The 19,504-nt window shown below is 55.2% G+C and overlaps 1 protein-coding gene across 1 annotated transcript; it reads right to left on the reverse strand.

Annotated features, from left to right (window-relative positions):
* Positions 1–7,914: 7,914 nt before the first annotated feature.
* On the reverse strand, positions 7,915–10,264 carry LOC145529988 (uncharacterized). The gene is made up of 3 exons (XM_081550766.1): positions 9,540–10,264; positions 8,828–9,140; positions 7,915–8,577 (listed from the first exon to the last, which is right to left on the reverse strand). Exons 1-3 carry the CDS (start codon positions 9,774–9,776, stop codon positions 7,949–7,951), a joined length of 1,179 nt encoding a protein of 392 aa, XP_081406892.1. The 5' UTR covers positions 9,777–10,264; the 3' UTR covers positions 7,915–7,948.
* Positions 10,265–19,504: the final 9,240 nt, after the last annotated feature.

The raw sequence follows: 19,504 nt of genomic DNA on the forward strand, positions 1-19,504 counted from the left end.
AGAACTCTCCAATGGAGTCTTACAGTAGGTGGAGAGTCCGAAAGAAACTCCTTCAGTCATTTCACTGAGAGTCATTGACTGGGGACACCAAGAATATAGGAAGGAATGCAGAAAGAAAAGATGAAATTGTGTTCAGGATCGGGGGGAGGGATGAACAGGGCGTGCTTGCCTTGAATCCAGGCTTTGTTGGGGGATGGGGCATAAAGATCAAACGGGTCTGAAACCACAAAGTGGTGATGGTAACACAGTATCACCAGTTACACAACAGTGTTCCCAAATTGCAACAATGATGAAAAAGTTTACTAATCCCAACTTAACCAACAAAAATACAGGAAACCATACAAAAAATAAAACATCACCAGAAAGGTGGAAACAAACCAAATGCAAAGCAGTTCAGGGGAAAGGAACTCCATGTCCCCTGGGGGCAGACCGAGTTGACAGCGTCCACGGTGAGCCGACAGGGATGGAGGCGGCAGAGCCGACCGCTCCCCTGGACGTGGTGTTTCCGGCAAGGGCTCTGGGTCTCTGTCCAGAGCGGGGGCTCGTTCTTCCTGCAGGGGTGGGTGAGTCATCGTCGGCGTCTGGGTGTTGCGCGGGAGCCAGGGCAGGCTCTCCCTGCCGAGGCGGTGACTCCTCCTCTGCCTCGGGTTCTCCTGCCAAAGCCCGAGCAGGTACAGGTGCACGTGGAGGTGGAGGTTCTGGCTGAGGGGGTGGGACATCAGTGCCTGGGGCTGGGGGTCCTGCAGGCACGGAGATCCGATCTGCCCGGTGTGCTGGCCAGAACCCAGCTGGCCTGGTGTCTCTGCGAGGGCAAGTCTCGGTTCTCCATCTGCCCTCGGTGGATCCCTGGGTCCTGCACCTGGAGCCACCACCTCTGTAGGGACAGGTCTGGGAAGTGGAGCCTGGTTCCAGTTGGAGGCCAGTGCTAGAGCTGGGGGAGAAGCAAAGTTTGCCCACAGGCCAGCCTTGGCATGTGCGTATCCCGGGACAGAAAGCTTCCAAGAGATTCCCAAAGAATACCCAGGGTCGGATGTCTTTTGGGACTGAAGTGTGCAAGATGGGGGTGGGGGTGTGAGGCCAGCGCTTGCTGCAGGCCCAGCAGCATCTTTCGGGGACTCGTCCCTGTGTAGCTCAGCACCCCCTCCCCACACACTCCCGTGCACCAGCCCCAGCGTCCTCACCTCTGTGCTCTGGCGTGCTGGGCTCCAGGTCCTCCTGCTGCCTCAGAGGCTGGGGTTCTCGGGACTCTGGGTCGGAGCCGGGTGTGCTGAGCTCCGTGGCAGCCTCAGACTGGGCCGCCGGGTGTATCCTGTGTGGTGTCTCGGCAGCAGGCCTTCCCCGCCTCCGCTTCGCCCCCGGTGGGGCTGATGCCTCCGTGGGCACGCTCACCTGGAGCCTGCACTGGGCCTCAGGGGCGGGGGGGTGGTGCTCCGACCCCTCCCTCCGGGAGGTGGACGGGGTGTCCCCGTCCTCGGCCTCATCACGTGGGAAGCTCTGCAACGACAGTGACCGTCAGCCAGCCATGCTGGGACTTTTCCGAGCTGGGCCTGGCCAGTGGAGCCGCTGCTTCTGCCTGCTCGAACTTCTCTTCCCAGAAGGGTCAGAGACGTGTGTCTGCTCAGATCCCCACCCAGGACGAAAGAGACCCACCTGAGGGTGTGAGGCCAGCCTGGGCGGCCGGCGCTCTCCGCACTCTCCCCATCCCACCCAGCCTGCTCTCCCCTGGGGTGTGGACACAACTTGCCCACAGGCTTCTGACCCCACATCCGCCTGGGCTTCCTTGAGGGAGACACACCCCGAGAAACCCGCATCCACACACACAGGCAAAGGACCCGGTGTTTCCGGGTGGCATGGGAGAGGTGGGCTGGCCCGGCCTGGGGCTCCCCGTGTTACCTTTCTGTTTCTCCGGGCAAAGGGCCAGAGGCCTCTCGGGGGTGCCCTGAGCCAACGTCGACAGGGTGCCCACGCACACTGCCTGTGAGCTCTCCTGAGGCCCCGGCCTCTGGGCAGGGGCAAACAGCAGAACATCCTGGCAGCAAGTGATCTGGCTGGGGGCTCCTCTCCGCTCTGGAGGCCTGGATACCCGGGTTGCGGGTTCTGTTGGGTTCTGTTGCCGGCAGGTGACATCATTTCCTGGGGTTCGTGCTGAAGTCCCTTCCCCAAAACTTCCCAAGGGAATCTCTGGGTTTCTGACTGCTCGACTACCCCCCTTAGGCCATGTGCAGGCACAGTGACAGCCACACAGCCCAGCCCACAGCCCTGGGGAGGCCTGGGTGCAGCCAGGGCCTGAGCTCCGAGGACCCCGCTGCTCTCAGACCAGGCTCCTTCTTCTCATAAGTGGTGTGGCCCTGGACAAGCGTATGCCCCTCAGGGTTTCCCCAGTCTCTCCATCTGCAGAGTGGGGGTCATTCTCCCCTCTGCTTCCTAGGTCTGTCGGCCTACGAGCAGCTCCATGCCTTTCCACCTGGGGCCGATATCACGTGGAGCTTGTGCGCTGAGACTTCAGAAAGAAAGACTCCATCCAGGGCTGACACAGCACAGAATGGGGCAGAACGAGGCCTGGATGCGCCGTGGTACCCAGGAAAAGGCACTCCCCCTCCTGAGTGTTTTGAGACCCCGCATCCAAGTTGGAGGACCGAAAGGAAGACTCGAAGGTCTCCCTCTCTTATAGAAAAGAGTAGCCAACTTTCTGGTCCTCTGTTTCCATTGAGATTCTGTTCAAGTGTCCCAGCTCGGCTTCTGCGGGTGGCTGAGCTTCTAATGGCTCCCTGCGTTCTTGTCTTTTCCTCTCCAAACCTTCCGTCCTTTTCCCCCTTCTGGGGTGGATGGGCGCTGTCATTGCTTCTACCTTCGAGACAGATTGATGAAAAGTCTGGACCATCGACTCCTTTCCTCTCTTTGGTTCCGTGTCTCTCTCTGGCTGTGTCCCTCTCTTTTCCCTTCTCGATTCAGTCTGTGTCTTCCTCTTTCTCTCTCGTGTGTGGATGGATGGATGCTAGGAATGCACATGTATATGATTAGATGAGGGTTGTGTTTTAGGGATAGGTTAGAGGGAGAGAAAGGCTTTAGGTCGGAGTTGGTCATGGGGGAAGGGTCAAGGGTGGTGGTGGTGTTTCTTGGAATCTGAGTGCTGTGCATTCTTCGTCTCTTTCCATATGAACCCCTTCTCAGATACACCACTTGCAAGGAGTCTCTCATGTTCCGTTTCCTATCTTTTGCATTTCTGAATGCTTAGCTTCTCTGTTGTGAAGAGGTTCCATTGGATGGAAACCCATTGGCGTACTTCGTTTTCCTCTTTCCCTTACTTGAAGAGACCCATTTCTACCTCCGCCCAGCAAATGGCAAGGAGACTCTGATGTTGCGGAGCCTTTGACCTACGCTTCTTTCTAGCTATCTCATGACATCAGTCTTTAGGGTGAGGTTTTTCCCCGATATTGAGGTGGTGTGAGATCAAAACCAATAGCGTTCTTCAGATGTAGCTGTCTGGTTTTCCCATGGACATTTATTGAAGAGGCTTTCTTGTTCCCATTTGGATATTCTCCCCTTTTGTGTCAGAGATGAGTTGACCATGGATGCCGGGGTTTGTTTCTGGACCCTCAACTTTATTCCATCGATCTGGATCTGTGTGTGTTGTTGTATTCCCAATAGCATACTGTCCTGCTGCTGCCGCTGCGCCTAAGTCACTTCAGTCGTGTCTGACTCTGCGCGACCCCATGGCCTGCAGCCTACCAGGCTCCTCCGTCCAGGGCGTTTTCCAGGCAAGAGTACTGGAGTGGGTCGCCATCGCCTTCTCCGATACTCTCCTGAGGATCCTAGTTTGGTCGTCTAATTTCCTTTCACACAACCTTGGATGTCCGTATCGGGGCTTGTATTGACAATTGGTCGGATTGTATTGACAATTTAGGCTCTTTTCTGTTTCCGTACCCCTTTTGCAATTCTTTGTTCGGTGCGAAAATGCATTGGCATTTTGGGAGGAATAGCATCGAAGCTGTGGATTGCCTTGTGGGGCTGTGACATCATTTTCCCAATAGGAATTCTTTCAAGCCCTGAGCACAGCTTCTCTTTCCAGTGGTTGGTGTGGGCTTGATCTTCCTTCTTCCATCTCTCGCCGTTTTGTGAGAACAGGTCCTTCCTTCCCTTCTGGGTTAGATGGACTCGTGGGTATCACTTCAGTGAATGGCATTGTCAGTGGGGGTGATAATTCCCTTCTCATTGGAAGACTTTGCTGTGAGTATTAGAAATGCAAGTGATTTCTCTTCCCCTTCCTCCCTGTCCATCTCTCAGAGCCACCGGGAAACAGAGGCCTCATCCAGGGTCACACAGGCCTGAGGGAGTGCAACTAGACTGTTGTTTCTTCAGGCCCTCAGTGCTGGACATCATCCGGGATACTCTGTGTGTGTCTTCCTCAGTCTGCTGTCCCTTCAGACCTTTCCCTAGTTTTCACAGGCTTGTCGTGTTGGTGTTCTTTGTCTGTTTGGAGACACATCCTTGAGAAGCTTTGTGTTTCCACTCATTCGTCTCGCGATGTATGACCTGTCTTTTGCTTTTGTAATGAGGTCTTTCCCACAGTAGATATCTTTGATTTTGCAAAGTCCACTGTATTCTCTGGGTTGTTTTGTGGGCTGCCTTTTTGTTTTGTGTGTGAAGACTCAAAGCACGTGTCCGGTTTCTGCTCATTGTTCTTCTAGATTTGTGACAAGTTTTCATGGAAACTTTGTCTAGGGATAACTGGAAGTGAACTCGGTGTAAGGTGTCAAGTCTCCATCTCCATTCATGTCATGCCCTGCAGTTTCCAATTCCCTGTTCCTGAGTGGTTTTGGAGACCTTGTGGGAAGTTTGGTTGCATCGGAGTTTGCGTTTCCACCTTGAGTAGATTCACACTGTTCTGCCCTCAGGGACACTGTCAAGGGGGAGTGAGGAGCAGCCTGCACTTCCAGCAGTGACCACACGGTGGGGCGAGTGCTGCTCTCCCCTCTGGGAGCCCCAGGCCACAGGCATCCCAGTGAGGAGCCAGCTCTGTGCTCAGCTGAAAGGAGTTAGTCTCTCAGGAGCCTCTGAGCCCTTGCCTTTGGATCACCCAGGGTGGGCATTTGCTGTGACAGAAAAAATTGCCCTGAATTCCATGGACGGAAGAGCCTGGCTGTGTAGAGTTCGTGAGTTGCCGTGAATCAGACACAACTGAGGACACAAAAATTCAATAGACTAAAACACTTTTTGGGGGTGGGGGGAGTGAAAGGGGGTGATGTGGGGTTTTTTGTCTTATATAATAGCCGAGGGAAATCTAGTTTAAACCTAAATTCACATAGATGGGAAAGGTATAGCTCTCCGTCACCCTATTAAAAAAAAAAAAAAAACGTCTTAACTTTTCTGAAAGCTTATTTAGTAGCTTCCTTGAGCAGTTCATTGTGAAGGATTTTTTTTTTTTTTTCTGTGACATTGGCCTCATTAAAAAGTACGGTTTGCCTTTACTGGATAATTTTGTTCATTGGTTTGTTAGGGAATCTTGGTAATATTTGAGTTTCCTGGGGAGTATGGTCACATGACCTGGCCCTGGCCAATCGGTGCGTTCCACCTCCCTGGCCACTGTGATTGGCTCCGGACTGGGGCAGTGCCCAATCGGGGCCCAGGGCCGGGCCTCACGTTGGAAGCCAGGGGAAGACGAGCTCTCGTCCTGCTGGGGTAGGGGAAGGGGTGGGGCCGGGGCAGGTCAGGCTCCAGCAGTGGGAGGGGCTTGAGGTCCGCCTGCGGCAGTTGGTGACCTTCCTGCTCCCCTCAGGGCAGAGCCGCCGGCCTGAGAATGAGGGCGCTGCTGAGCCCAGGGGCTGAGATGGCCCGCTGCTGCTGTGGTCCCAGAGCTCCACCCGAGACCTGAGGGAGGCCGTCTGCCCGTGAGTCCTCTCCCGCTTGTCTGTCAGCTTGTTTGAACCATGCTGGGTTTTCTGCCCAGCTGGCTAAGGGGAGTCCCTGGAAATGCAAGGGTGTGGGTTTTGGCAGACTTCAGGGAAGACATGCCAGATGAGCCTGGGAGACTCCAGCTTAATCTGGATTCAGGAGATATCTCTTCGGGCCAGCTAGTAATTGTAGGATAAGCCTAATGAGTCTTCACAGGATGAAGAGAGTAACGTGCCAAGGTAGCAATCGATGTCCTCATTCGAGAGGATGAAGCTGGTGCTCAGAGAAGGGGGGAACTTGGCCAGAGCAAGGAGGTGTGCACCCAGACAGAACCCCCAGATCCGGCCATTGGAGCTCAGGGAGGCCACTGGTGTGGCTTGTCCCTGTGGCAGGGGCCGAGGCACGCAGCCCACCCTGATTCCTGCGGGGGCCTGACTTGGGAAGTGCCATCTGGTAGCTTTGAGACTCACCAAACCAAATTGCACTGGAGAGAGGAAGGACACCTTCCTTCATCCACCCCCCACCCCCGCCGGATTCCCACATACCCTGACCCCTTTCTCTTGATTTCGGAGCCATTTCCAGAGTCCCGCTCATATGACCTCATTCGAAGTGCACTGTGGACGAGCTGCCATCCGCAGCTGCTACCACAGCAGCCAAGGGCTTTAGCTCCCGAGTACCTCCCTTCCTTTGGAACTTGGGGGCCCTCTACTCCCCACTTGCACACCACAGACCTTTGCTGAGGATTGTGGGGACCCTCACTCAGTTTGCAGCACGTTGTAGCCATCCCTGTCCTCTCAATACCTCCCTTGCCACTCAGCTTGTGAGCCCCTTTGGAGCAGCGTGGCCCACCTGGCTGCAACGGAAGAGACACAGCTGACAGTGAAACAACAGCTTAGATCTGACAGCCGGAAAGCTCTGTCAAAAGGGACCTCCCTCTTCACACCGTAGAGGCTGTAGGAGCCGCCAGGCTTTCGGAACCAGTGCTGGGGCCAAAATGACTCCACAGCCGTTTTCCTTCCTGGGGAGGGTTCTGGCTCGAGTGGGAATGGCTCAAGTCTCCTAAGGTTCTGAAAGCCCACTGTGTGCAGATTCACGGTACACAGAGAGGAGAAGGTGGAGTCCTGCCCTGGAGGTGGTCACAGCTCACGGATGAGCCAGGCAGGCAGGCAGGCAGGCAGGGCATGAGAACACCTGAGCTGCCTTCATGAGTGAATGCTGTGGGGGCAGAGGAAGAGAAGCCGGTCTGCTCCCTCATGTGGTGCCCAGGGCAGGTTGTCCCCAGAGGAAACCCTTACGACGGTGAGGACTCTCACTGCTGTTTCCCAAGGGGTTCCGTCGGTGCGTGTCTTCCCCGGAGCGGTCAGGCCGTCTCTAAAGTACACTGGCCATGGGCATTGCCTCTCCTTGGAACTTCCCACGTGTTTCTCTTTTTTATGGAACAGTGATTTTTCTAGAGGGGTTCTGGGCCACAAGGTTGTTGGGTCATTTTCTAGCCTTCTGTCGTGAAGAACGCTTTCCTGGGCGTTGGGGTGGTTTGTTGTTCCAGCTCCCTTTCTTGGCTTCTTTTGGGAGCTGGTGCAACAAGAGGAGCTCAGCCTCTGCCTTCTGGCTGAGATGTCACCCTTCAAACAGCAATGCCTGCCTGGAGATAATGATGGCATTTGCCAAAAGGGCTTCGTTTGGCACATGATATCTTGAAAGGACGTACACCGTCCTGTCAGCTATCAAAGGCTAGTTCAAATGACATAAAAATGAGAACTCTCCAATGGAGTCTTACAGTAGGTGGAGAGTCCGAAAGAAACTCCTTCAGTCATTTCACTGAGAGTCATTGTTTGGGGACACCAAGAATATAGGAAGGAATGCAGAAAGAAAAGATGAAATTGTGTTCAGGATCGGGGGGAGGGATGAACAGGGCGTGCTTGCCTTGAATCCAGGCTTTGTTGGGGGATGGGGCATAAAGATCAAACGGGTCTGAAACCACAAAGTGGTGATGGTAACACAGTATCACCAGTTACACAACAGTGTTCCCAAATTGCAACAATGATGAAAAAGTTTACTAATCCCAACTTAACCAACAAAAATACAGGAAACCATACAAAAAATAAAACATCACCAGAAAGGTGGAAACAAACCAAATGCAAAGCAGTTCAGGGGAAAGGAACTCCATGTCCCCTGGGGGCAGACCGAGTTGACAGCGTCCACGGTGAGCCGACAGGGATGGAGGCGGCAGAGCCGACCGCTCCCCTGGACGTGGTGTTTCCGGCAAGGGCTCTGGGTCTCTGTCCAGAGCGGGGGCTCGTTCTTCCTGCAGGGGTGGGTGAGTCATCGTCGGCGTCTGGGTGTTGCGCGGGAGCCAGGGCAGGCTCTCCCTGCCGAGGCGGTGACTCCTCCTCTGCCTCGGGTTCTCCTGCCAAAGCCCGAGCAGGTACAGGTGCACGTGGAGGTGGAGGTTCTGGCTGAGGGGGTGGGACATCAGTGCCTGGGGCTGGGGGTCCTGCAGGCACGGAGATCCGATCTGCCCGGTGTGCTGGCCAGAACCCAGCTGGCCTGGTGTCTCTGCGAGGGCAAGTCTCGGTTCTCCATCTGCCCTCGGTGGATCCCTGGGTCCTGCACCTGGAGCCACCACCTCTGTAGGGACAGGTCTGGGAAGTGGAGCCTGGTTCCAGTTGGAGGCCAGTGCTAGAGCTGGGGGAGAAGCAAAGTTTGCCCACAGGCCAGCCTTGGCATGTGCGTATCCCGGGACAGAAAGCTTCCAAGAGATTCCCAAAGAATACCCAGGGTCGGATGTCTTTTGGGACTGAAGTGTGCAAGATGGGGGTGGGGGTGTGAGGCCAGCGCTTGCTGCAGGCCCAGCAGCATCTTTCGGGGACTCGTCCCTGTGTAGCTCAGCACCCCCTCCCCACACACTCCCGTGCACCAGCCCCAGCGTCCTCACCTCTGTGCTCTGGCGTGCTGGGCTCCAGGTCCTCCTGCTGCCTCAGAGGCTGGGGTTCTCGGGACTCTGGGTCGGAGCCGGGTGTGCTGAGCTCCGTGGCAGCCTCAGACTGGGCCGCCGGGTGTATCCTGTGTGGTGTCTCGGCAGCAGGCCTTCCCCGCCTCCGCTTCGCCCCCGGTGGGGCTGATGCCTCCGTGGGCACGCTCACCTGGAGCCTGCACTGGGCCTCAGGGGCGGGGGGGTGGTGCTCCGACCCCTCCCTCCGGGAGGTGGACGGGGTGTCCCCGTCCTCGGCCTCATCACGTGGGAAGCTCTGCAACGACAGTGACCGTCAGCCAGCCATGCTGGGACTTTTCCGAGCTGGGCCTGGCCAGTGGAGCCGCTGCTTCTGCCTGCTCGAACTTCTCTTCCCAGAAGGGTCAGAGACGTGTGTCTGCTCAGATCCCCACCCGGGAGGAAAGAGACCCACCTGAGGGTGTGAGGCCAGCCTGGGCGGCCGGCGCTGCCCGCACTCTCCCCATCCCAGCCAGCCTGCTCTCCCCTGGGGTGTGGACACAACTTGCCCGCAGGCTTCTGACCCCACATCCGCCTGGGCTTCCTTGAGGGAGACACACCCCGAGAAACCCGCATCCACACACACAGGCAAAGGACCCGGTGTTTCCGGGTGGCATGGGAGAGGTGGGCTGGCCCGGCCTGGGGCTCCCCGTGTTACCTTTCTGTTTCTCCGGGCAAAGGGCCAGAGGCCTCTCGGGGGTGCCCTGAGCCAACGTCGACAGGGTGCCCACGCACACTGCCTGTGAGCTCTCCTGAGGCCCCGGCCTCTGGGCAGGGGCAAACAGCAGAACATCCTGGCAGCAAGTGATCTGGCTGGGGGCTCCTCTCCGCTCTGGAGGCCTGGATACCCGGGTTGCGGGTTCTGTTGGGTTCTGTTGCCGGCAGGTGACATCATTTCCTGGGGTTCGTGCTGAAGTCCCTTCCCCAAAACTTCCCAAGGGAATCTCTGGGTTTCTGACTGCTCGACTACCCCCCTTAGGCCATGTGCAGGCACAGTGACAGCCACACAGCCCAGCCCACAGCCCTGGGGAGGCCTGGGTGCAGCCAGGGCCTGAGCTCCGAGGACCCCGCTGCTCTCAGACCAGGCTCCTTCTTCTCATAAGTGGTGTGGCCCTGGACAAGCGTATGCCCCTCAGGGTTTCCCCAGTCTCTCCATCTGCAGAGTGGGGGTCATTCTCCCCTCTGCTTCCTAGGTCTGTCGGCCTACGAGCAGCTCCATGCCTTTCCACCTGGGGCCGATATCACGTGGAGCTTGTGCGCTGAGACTTCAGAAAGAAAGACTCCATCCAGGGCTGACACAGCACAGAATGGGGCAGAACGAGGCCTGGATGCGCCGTGGTACCCAGGAAAAGGCACTCCCCCTCCTGAGTGTTTTGAGACCCCGCATCCAAGTTGGAGGACCGAAAGGAAGACTCGAAGGTCTCCCTCTCTTATAGAAAAGAGTAGCCAACTTTCTGGTCCTCTGTTTCCATTGAGATTCTGTTCAAGTGTCCCAGCTCGGCTTCTGCGGGTGGCTGAGCTTCTAATGGCTCCCTGCGTTCTTGTCTTTTCCTCTCCAAACCTTCCGTCCTTTTCCCCCTTCTGGGGTGGATGGGCGCTGTCATTGCTTCTACCTTCGAGACAGATTGATGAAAAGTCTGGACCATCGACTCCTTTCCTCTCTTTGGTTCCGTGTCTCTCTCTGGCTGTGTCCCTCTCTTTTCCCTTCTCGATTCAGTCTGTGTCTTCCTCTTTCTCTCTCGTGTGTGGATGGATGGATGCTAGGAATGCACATGTATATGATTAGATGAGGGTTGTGTTTTAGGGATAGGTTAGAGGGAGAGAAAGGCTTTAGGTCGGAGTTGGTCATGGGGGAAGGGTCAAGGGTGGTGGTGGTGTTTCTTGGAATCTGAGTGCTGTGCATTCTTCGTCTCTTTCCATATGAACCCCTTCTCAGATACACCACTTGCAAGGAGTCTCTCATGTTCCGTTTCCTATCTTTTGCATTTCTGAATGCTTAGCTTCTCTGTTGTGAAGAGGTTCCATTGGATGGAAACCCATTGGCGTACTTCGTTTTCCTCTTTCCCTTACTTGAAGAGACCCATTTCTACCTCCGCCCAGCAAATGGCAAGGAGACTCTGATGTTAAGGAGCCTTTGACCTACGCTTCTTTCTAGCTATCTCATGACATCAGTCTTTAGGGTGAGGTTTTTCCCCGATATTGAGGTGGTGTGAGATCAAAACCAATAGCGTTCTTCAGATGTAGCTGTCTGGTTTTCCCATGGACATTTATTGAAGAGGCTTTCTTGTTCCCATTTGGATATTCTCCCCTTTTGTGTCAGAGATGAGTTGACCATGGATGCCGGGGTTTGTTTCTGGACCCTCAACTTTATTCCATCGATCTGGATCTGTGTGTGTTGTTGTATTCCCAATAGCATACTGTCCTGCTGCTGCCGCTGCGCCTAAGTCACTTCAGTCGTGTCTGACTCTGCGCGACCCCATGGCCTGCAGCCTACCAGGCTCCTCCGTCCAGGGCGTTTTCCAGGCAAGAGTACTGGAGTGGGTCGCCATCGCCTTCTCCGATACTCTCCTGAGGATCCTAGTTTGGTCGTCTAATTTCCTTTCACACAACCTTGGATGTCCGTATCGGGGCTTGTATTGACAATTGGTCGGATTGTATTGACAATTTAGGCTCTTTTCTGTTTCCGTACCCCTTTTGCAATTCTTTGTTCGGTGCGAAAATGCATTGGCATTTTGGGAGGAATAGCATCGAAGCTGTGGATTGCCTTGTGGGGCTGTGACATCATTTTCCCAATAGGAATTCTTTCAAGCCCTGAGCACAGCTTCTCTTTCCAGTGGTTGGTGTGGGCTTGATCTTCCTTCTTCCATCTCTCGCCGTTTTGTGAGAACAGGTCCTTCCTTCCCTTCTGGGTTAGATGGACTCGTGGGTATCACTTCAGTGAATGGCATTGTCAGTGGGGGTGATAATTCCCTTCTCATTGGAAGACTTTGCTGTGAGTATTAGAAATGCAAGTGATTTCTCTTCCCCTTCCTCCCTGTCCATCTCTCAGAGCCACCGGGAAACAGAGGCCTCATCCAGGGTCACACAGGCCTGAGGGAGTGCAACTAGACTGTTGTTTCTTCAGGCCCTCAGTGCTGGACATCATCCGGGATACTCTGTGTGTGTCTTCCTCAGTCTGCTGTCCCTTCAGACCTTTCCCTAGTTTTCACAGGCTTGTCGTGTTGGTGTTCTTTGTCTGTTTGGAGACACATCCTTGAGAAGCTTTGTGTTTCCACTCATTCGTCTCGCGATGTATGACCTGTCTTTTGCTTTTGTAATGAGGTCTTTCCCACAGTAGATATCTTTGATTTTGCAAAGTCCACTGTATTCTCTGGGTTGTTTTGTGGGCTGCCTTTTTGTTTTGTGTGTGAAGACTCAAAGCACGTGTCCGGTTTCTGCTCATTGTTCTTCTAGATTTGTGACAAGTTTTCATGGAAACTTTGTCTAGGGATAACTGGAAGTGAACTCGGTGTAAGGTGTCAAGTCTCCATCTCCATTCATGTCATGCCCTGCAGTTTCCAATTCCCTGTTCCTGAGTGGTTTTGGAGACCTTGTGGGAAGTTTGGTTGCATCGGAGTTTGCGTTTCCACCTTGAGTAGATTCACACTGTTCTGCCCTCAGGGACACTGTCAAGGGGGAGTGAGGAGCAGCCTGCACTTCCAGCAGTGACCACACGGTGGGGCGAGTGCTGCTCTCCCCTCTGGGAGCCCCAGGCCACAGGCATCCCAGTGAGGAGCCAGCTCTGTGCTCAGCTGAAAGGAGTTAGTCTCTCAGGAGCCTCTGAGCCCTTGCCTTTGGATCACCCAGGGTGGGCATTTGCTGTGACAGAAAAAATTGCCCTGAATTCCATGGACGGAAGAGCCTGGCTGTGTAGAGTTCGTGAGTTGCCGTGAATCAGACACAACTGAGGACACAAAAATTCAATAGACTAAAACACTTTTTGGGGGTGGGGGGAGTGAAAGGGGGTGATGTGGGGTTTTTTGTCTTATATAATAGCCGAGGGAAATCTAGTTTAAACCTAAATTCACATAGATGGGAAAGGTATAGCTCTCCGTCACCCTATTAAAAAAAAAAAAAAAACGTCTTAACTTTTCTGAAAGCTTATTTAGTAGCTTCCTTGAGCAGTTCATTGTGAAGGATTTTTTTTTTTTTTTCTGTGACATTGGCCTCATTAAAAAGTACGGTTTGCCTTTACTGGATAATTTTGTTCATTGGTTTGTTAGGGAATCTTGGTAATATTTGAGTTTCCTGGGGAGTATGGTCACATGACCTGGCCCTGGCCAATCGGTCCGTTCCACCTCCCTGGCCACTGTGATTGGCTCCGGACTGGGGCAGTGCCCAATCGGGGCCCAGGGCCGGGCCTCACGTTGGAAGCCAGGGGAAGACGAGCTCTCGTCCTGCTGGGGTAGGGGAAGGGGTGGGGCCGGGGCAGGTCAGGCTCCAGCAGTGGGAGGGGCTTGAGGTCCGCCTGCGGCAGTTGGTGACCTTCCTGCTCCCCTCAGGGCAGAGCCGCCGGCCTGAGAATGAGGGCGCTGCTGAGCCCAGGGGCTGAGATGGCCCGCTGCTGCTGTGGTCCCAGAGCTCCACCCGAGACCTGAGGGAGGCCGTCTGCCCGTGAGTCCTCTCCCGCTTGTCTGTCAGCTTGTTTGAACCATGCTGGGTTTTCTGCCCAGCTGGCTAAGGGGAGTCCCTGGAAATGCAAGGGTGTGGGTTTTGGCAGACTTCAGGGAAGACATGCCAGATGAGCCTGGGAGACTCCAGCTTAATCTGGATTCAGGAGATATCTCTTCGGGCCAGCTAGTAATTGTAGGATAAGCCTAATGAGTCTTCACAGGATGAAGAGAGTAACGTGCCAAGGTAGCAATCGATGTCCTCATTCGAGAGGATGAAGCTGGTGCTCAGAGAAGGGGGGAACTTGGCCAGAGCAAGGAGGTGTGCACCCAGACAGAACCCCCAGATCCGGCCATTGGAGCTCAGGGAGGCCACTGGTGTGGCTTGTCCCTGTGGCAGGGGCCGAGGCACGCAGCCCACCCTGATTCCTGCGGGGGCCTGACTTGGGAAGTGCCATCTGGTAGCTTTGAGACTCACCAAACCAAATTGCACTGGAGACTGGAGAGAGGAAGGACACCTTCCTTCATCCACCCCCCACCCCCGCCGGATTCCCACATACCCTGACCCCTTTCTCTTGATTTCGGAGCCATTTCCAGAGTCCCGCTCATATGACCTCATTCGAAGTGCACTGTGGACGAGCTGCCATCTGCAGCTGCTACCACAGCAGCCAAGGGCTTTAGCTCCCGAGTACCTCCCTTCCTTTGGAACTTGGGGGCCCTCTACTCCCCACTTGCACACCACAGACCTTTGCTGAGGATTGTGGGGACCCTCACTCAGTTTGCAGCACGTTGTAGCCATCCCTGTCCTCTCAATACCTCCCTTGCCACTCAGCTTGTGAGCCCCTTTGGAGCAGCGTGGCCCACCTGGCTGCAACGGAAGAGACACAGCTGACAGTGAAACAACAGCTTAGATCTGACAGCCGGAAAGCTCTGTCAAAAGGGACCTCCCTCTTCACACCGTAGAGGCTGTAGGAGCCGCCAGGCTTTCGGAACCAGTGCTGGGGCCAAAATGACTCCACAGCCGTTTTCCTTCCTGGGGAGGGTTCTGGCTCGAGTGGGAATGGCTCAAGTCTCCTAAGGTTCTGAAAGCCCACTGTGTGCAGATTCACGGTACACAGAGAGGAGAAGGTGGAGTCCTGCCCTGGAGGTGGTCACAGCTCACGGATGAGCCAGGCAGGCAGGCAGGCAGGCAGGGCATGAGAACACCTGAGCTGCCTTCATGAGTGAATGGTGTGGGGGCAGAGGAAGAGAAGCCGGTCTGCTCCCTCATGTGGTGCCCAGGGCAGGTTGTCCCCAGAGGAAACCCTTACGACGGTGAGGACTCTCACTGCTGTTTCCCAAGGGGTTCCGTCGGTGCGTGTCTTCCCCGGAGCGGTCAGGCCGTCTCTAAAGTACACTGGCCATGGGCATTGCCTCTCCTTGGAACTTCCCACGTGTTTCTCTTTTTTATGGAACAGTGATTTTTCTAGAGGGGTTCTGGGCCACAAGGTTGTTGGGTCATTTTCTAGCCTTCTGTCGTGAAGAACGCTTTCCTGGGCGTTGGGGTGGTTTGTTGTTCCAGCTCCCTTTCTTGGCTTCTTTTGGGAGCTGGTGCAACAAGAGGAGCTCAGCCTCTGCCTTCTGGCTGAGATGTCACCCTTCAAACAGCAATGCCTGCCTGGAGATAATGTTGGCATTTGCCAAAAGGGCTTCGTTTGGCACATGATATCTTGAAAGGACGTACACCGTCCTGTCAGCTATCAAAGGCTAGTTCAAATGACATAAAAATGAGAACTCTCCAATGGAGTCTTACAGTAGGTGGAGAGTCCGAAAGAAACTCCTTCAGTCATTTCACTGAGAGTCATTGATTGGGGACACCAAGAATATAGGAAGGAATGCAGAAAGAAAAGATGAAATTGTGTTCAGGATCGGGGGGAGGGATGAACAGGGCGTGCTTGCCTTGAATCCAGGCTTTGTTGGGGGGTGGGGCATAAAGATCAAACGGGTCTGAAACCACAAAGTGGTGATGGTAACACAGTATCACCAGAGTTACACAACAGTGTTCCCAAATTGCAACAATGATGAAAAAGTTTACTAACTTAACCAACAAGTTCCCAACTTAACCAACAAAAATACAGGAAACCATACAAAAAATAAAACATCACCAGAAAGGTGGAAACAAACCAAATGCAAAGCAGTTCAGGGGAAAGGAACTCCATGTCCCCTGGGGGCAGACCGAGTTGACAGCGTCCACGGTGAGCCGACAGGGATGGAGGCGGCAGAGCCGACCGCTCCCCTGGACGTGGTGTTTCCGGCAAGGGCTCTGGGTCTCTGTCCAGAGCGGGGGCTCGTTCTTCCTGCAGGGGTGGGTGAGTCATCGTCGGCGTCTGGGTGTTGCGCGGGAGCCAGGGCAGGCTCTCCCTGCCGAGGCGGTGACTCCTCCTCTGCCTCGGGTTCTCCTGCCAAAGCCCGAGCAGGTACAGGTGCACGTGGAGGTGGAGGTTCTGGCTGAGGGGGTGGGACATCAGTGCCTGGGGCTGGGGGTCCTGCAGGCACGGAGATCCGATCTGCCCGGTGTGCTGGCCAGAACCCAGCTGGCCTGGTGTCTCTGCGAGGGCAAGTCTCGGTTCTCCATCTGCCCTCGGTGGATCCCTGGGTCCTGCACCTGGAGCCACCACCTCTGTAGGGACAGGTCTGGGAAGTGGAGCCTGGTTCCAGTTGGAGGCCAGTGCTAGAGCTGGGGGAGAAGCAAAGTTTGCCCACAGGCCAGCCTTGGCATGTGCGTATCCCGGGACAGAAAGCTTCCAAGAGATTCCCAAAGAATACCCAGGGTCGGATGTCTTTTGGGACTGAAGTGTGCAAGATGGGGGTGGGGGTGTGAGGCCAGCGCTTGCTGCAGGCCCAGCAGCATCTTTCGGGGACTCGTCCCTGTGTAGCTCAGCACCCCCTCCCCACACACTCCCGTGCACCAGCCCCAGCGTCCTCACCTCTGTGCTCTGGCGTGCTGGGCTCCAGGTCCTCCTGCTGCCTCAGAGGCTGGGGTTCTCGGGACTCTGGGTCGGAGCCGGGTGTGCTGAGCTCCGTGGCAGCCTCAGACTGGGCCGCCGGGTGTATCCTGTGTGGTGTCTCGGCAGCAGGCCTTCCCCGCCTCCGCTTCGCCCCCGGTGGGGCTGATGCCTCCGTGGGCACGCTCATCTGGAGCCTGCACTGGGCCTCAGGGGCGGGGGGGTGGTGCTCCGACCCCTCCCTCCGGGAGGTGGACGGGGTGTCCCCGTCCTCGGCCTCATCACGTGGGAAGCTCTGCAACGACAGTGACCGTCAGCCAGCCATGCTGGGAGTTTTCCGAGCTGGCCCTGGCCAGTGGAGCCGCTGCTTCTGCCTGCTCGAACTTCGCTTCCAGAAGGGTCAGAGACGTGTGTCTGCTCAGATCCCCACCCGGGAAGAAAGAGACCCACCTGAGGGTGTGAGGCCAGCCTGGGCGGCCGGCGCTGCCCGCACTCTCCCCATCCCACCCAGCCTGCTCTCCCCTGGGGTGTGGACACAACTTGCCCGCAGGCTTCTGACCCCACATCCGCCTGGGCTTCCTTGAGGGAGACACACCCCGAGAAACCCGCATCCACACACACAGGCAAAGGACCCGGTGTTTCCGGGTGGCATGGGAGAGGTGGCCTGGCCCGGCCTGGGGCTCCCCGTGTTACCTTTCTGTTTCTCCGGGCAAAGGGCCAGAGGCCTCTCGGCGGTGCCCTGAGCCAACGTTGACAGGGTGCCCACGCACACTGCCTGTGAGCTCTCCTGAGGCCCCGGCCTCTGGGCAGGGGCAAACAGCAGAACATCCTGGCAGCAAGTGATCTGGCTGGGGGCTCCTCTCCGCTCTGGAGGCCTGGATACCCGGGTTGCGGGTTCTGTTGGGTTCTGTTGCCGGCAGGTGACATCATTTCCTGGTGTTCGTGCTGAGGTCCCTTCCCCAAAACTTCCCAAGGGAATCTCTGGGTTTCTGACTGCTCGACCACCCCCCTTAGGCCATGTGCAGGCACAGTGACAGCCACACAGCCCAGCCCACAGCCCTGGGGAGGCCTGGGTGCAGCCAGGGCCTGAGCTCCGAGGACCCCGCTGCTCTCAGACCAGGCTCCTTCTTCTCATAAGTGGTGTGGCCCTGGACAAGCGTATGCCCCTCAGGGTTTCCCCAGTCTCTCCATCTGCAGAGTGGGGGTCATTCTCCCATCTGCTTCCTAGGTCTGTCGGCCTACGAGCAGCTCCATGCCTTTCCACCTGGGGCCGATATCACGTGGAGCTTGTGCGCTGAGACTTCAGAAAGAAAGACTCCATCCAGGGCTGACACAGCACAGAATGGGGCAGAACGAGGCCTGGATGCGCCGTGGTATCCAGGAAAAGGCACTCCCCCTCCTGAGTGTTTTCAGACCCCGCATCCAAGTTGGAGGACCGAAAGGAAGACTCGAAGGTCTCCCTCTCTTATAGAAAAGAGTAGCCAACTTTCTGGCCCTCTGTTTCCATTGAGATTCTGTTCAAGTGTCCCAGCTCGGCTTCTGCGGGTGGCTGAGCTTCTAATGGCTCCCTGCGTTCTTGTCTTTTCCTCTCCAAACCTTCCGTCCTTTTCCCCCTTCTGGGGTGGATGGGCGCTGTCATTGCTTCTACCTTCGAGACAGATTGATGAAAAGTCTGGACCGTCGACTCCTTTCCTCTCTTTGGTTCCGTGTCTCTCTCTGTCTGTGTCCCTCTCTTTTCCCTTCTCGATTCAGTCTGTGTCTTCCTCTTTCTCTCTCGTGTGTGGATGGATGGATGCTAGGAATGCACATGTATATGATTAGATGAGGGTTATGTTTTAGGGATAGGTTAGAGGGAGAGAAAGGCTTTAGGTCGGAGTTGGTCATGGGGGAAGGGTCAAGGGTGGTGGTGGTGTTTCTTGGAATCTGAGTGCTCTGCATTCTTCGTCTCTTTCCATATGAACCCCTTCTCAGATACACCACTTGCAAGGAGTCTCTCATGTTCCGTTTCCTATCTTTTGCATTTCTGAATGCTTAGCTTCTCTGTTGTGAAGAGGTTCCATTGGATGGAAACCCATTGGCGTACTTCGTTTTCCTCTTTCCCTTACTTGAAGAGACCCATTTCTACCTCCGCCCAGCAAATGGCAAGGAGACTCTGATGTTAAGGAGCCTTTGACCTACGCTTCTTTCTAGCTATCTCATGACATCAGTCTTTAGGGTGAGGTTTTTCCCCGATATTGAGGTGGTGTGAGATCAAAACCAATAGCGTTCTTCAGATGTAGCTGTCTGGTTTTCCCATGGACATTTATTGAAGAGGCTTTCTTGTTCCCATTTGGATATTCTCCCCTTTTGTGTCAGAGATGAGTTGACCATGGATGCCGGGGTTTGTTTCTGGACCCTCAACTTTATTCCATCGATCTGGATCTGTGTGTGTTGTTGTATTCCCAATAGCATACTGTCCTGCTGCTGCCGCTGCGCCTAAGTCACTTCAGTCGTGTCTGACTCTGCGCGACCCCATGGCCTGCAGCCTACCAGGCTCCTCCGTCCAGGGCGTTTTCCAGGCAAGAGTACTGGAGTGGGTCGCCATCGCCTTCTCCGATACTCTCCTGAGGATCCTAGTTTGGTCGTCTAATTTCCTTTCACACAACCTTGGATGTCCGTATCGGGGCTTGTATTGACAATTGGTCGGATTGTATTGACAATTTAGGCTCTTTTCTGTTTCCGTACCCCTTTTGCAATTCTTTGTTCGGTGCGAAAATGCATTGGCATTTTGGGAGGAATAGCATCGAAGCTGTGGATTGCCTTGTGGGGCTGTGACATCATTTTCCCAATAGGAATTCTTTCAAGCCCTGAGCACAGCTTCTCTTTCCAGTGGTTGGTGTGGGCTTGATCTTCCTTCTTCCATCTCTCGCCGTTTTGTGAGAACAGGTCCTTCCTTCCCTTCTGGGTTAGATGGACTCGTGGGTATCACTTCAGTGAATGGCATTGTCAGT

The sequence above is a fragment of the Giraffa tippelskirchi genome, chromosome 12 (genome assembly GCF_054371585.1).
Source record: "Giraffa tippelskirchi isolate mGirTip1 chromosome 12, T2T-mGirTip1v1.2.pri, whole genome shotgun sequence".
Taxonomy (NCBI): domain Eukaryota; kingdom Metazoa; phylum Chordata; class Mammalia; order Artiodactyla; family Giraffidae; genus Giraffa; species Giraffa tippelskirchi.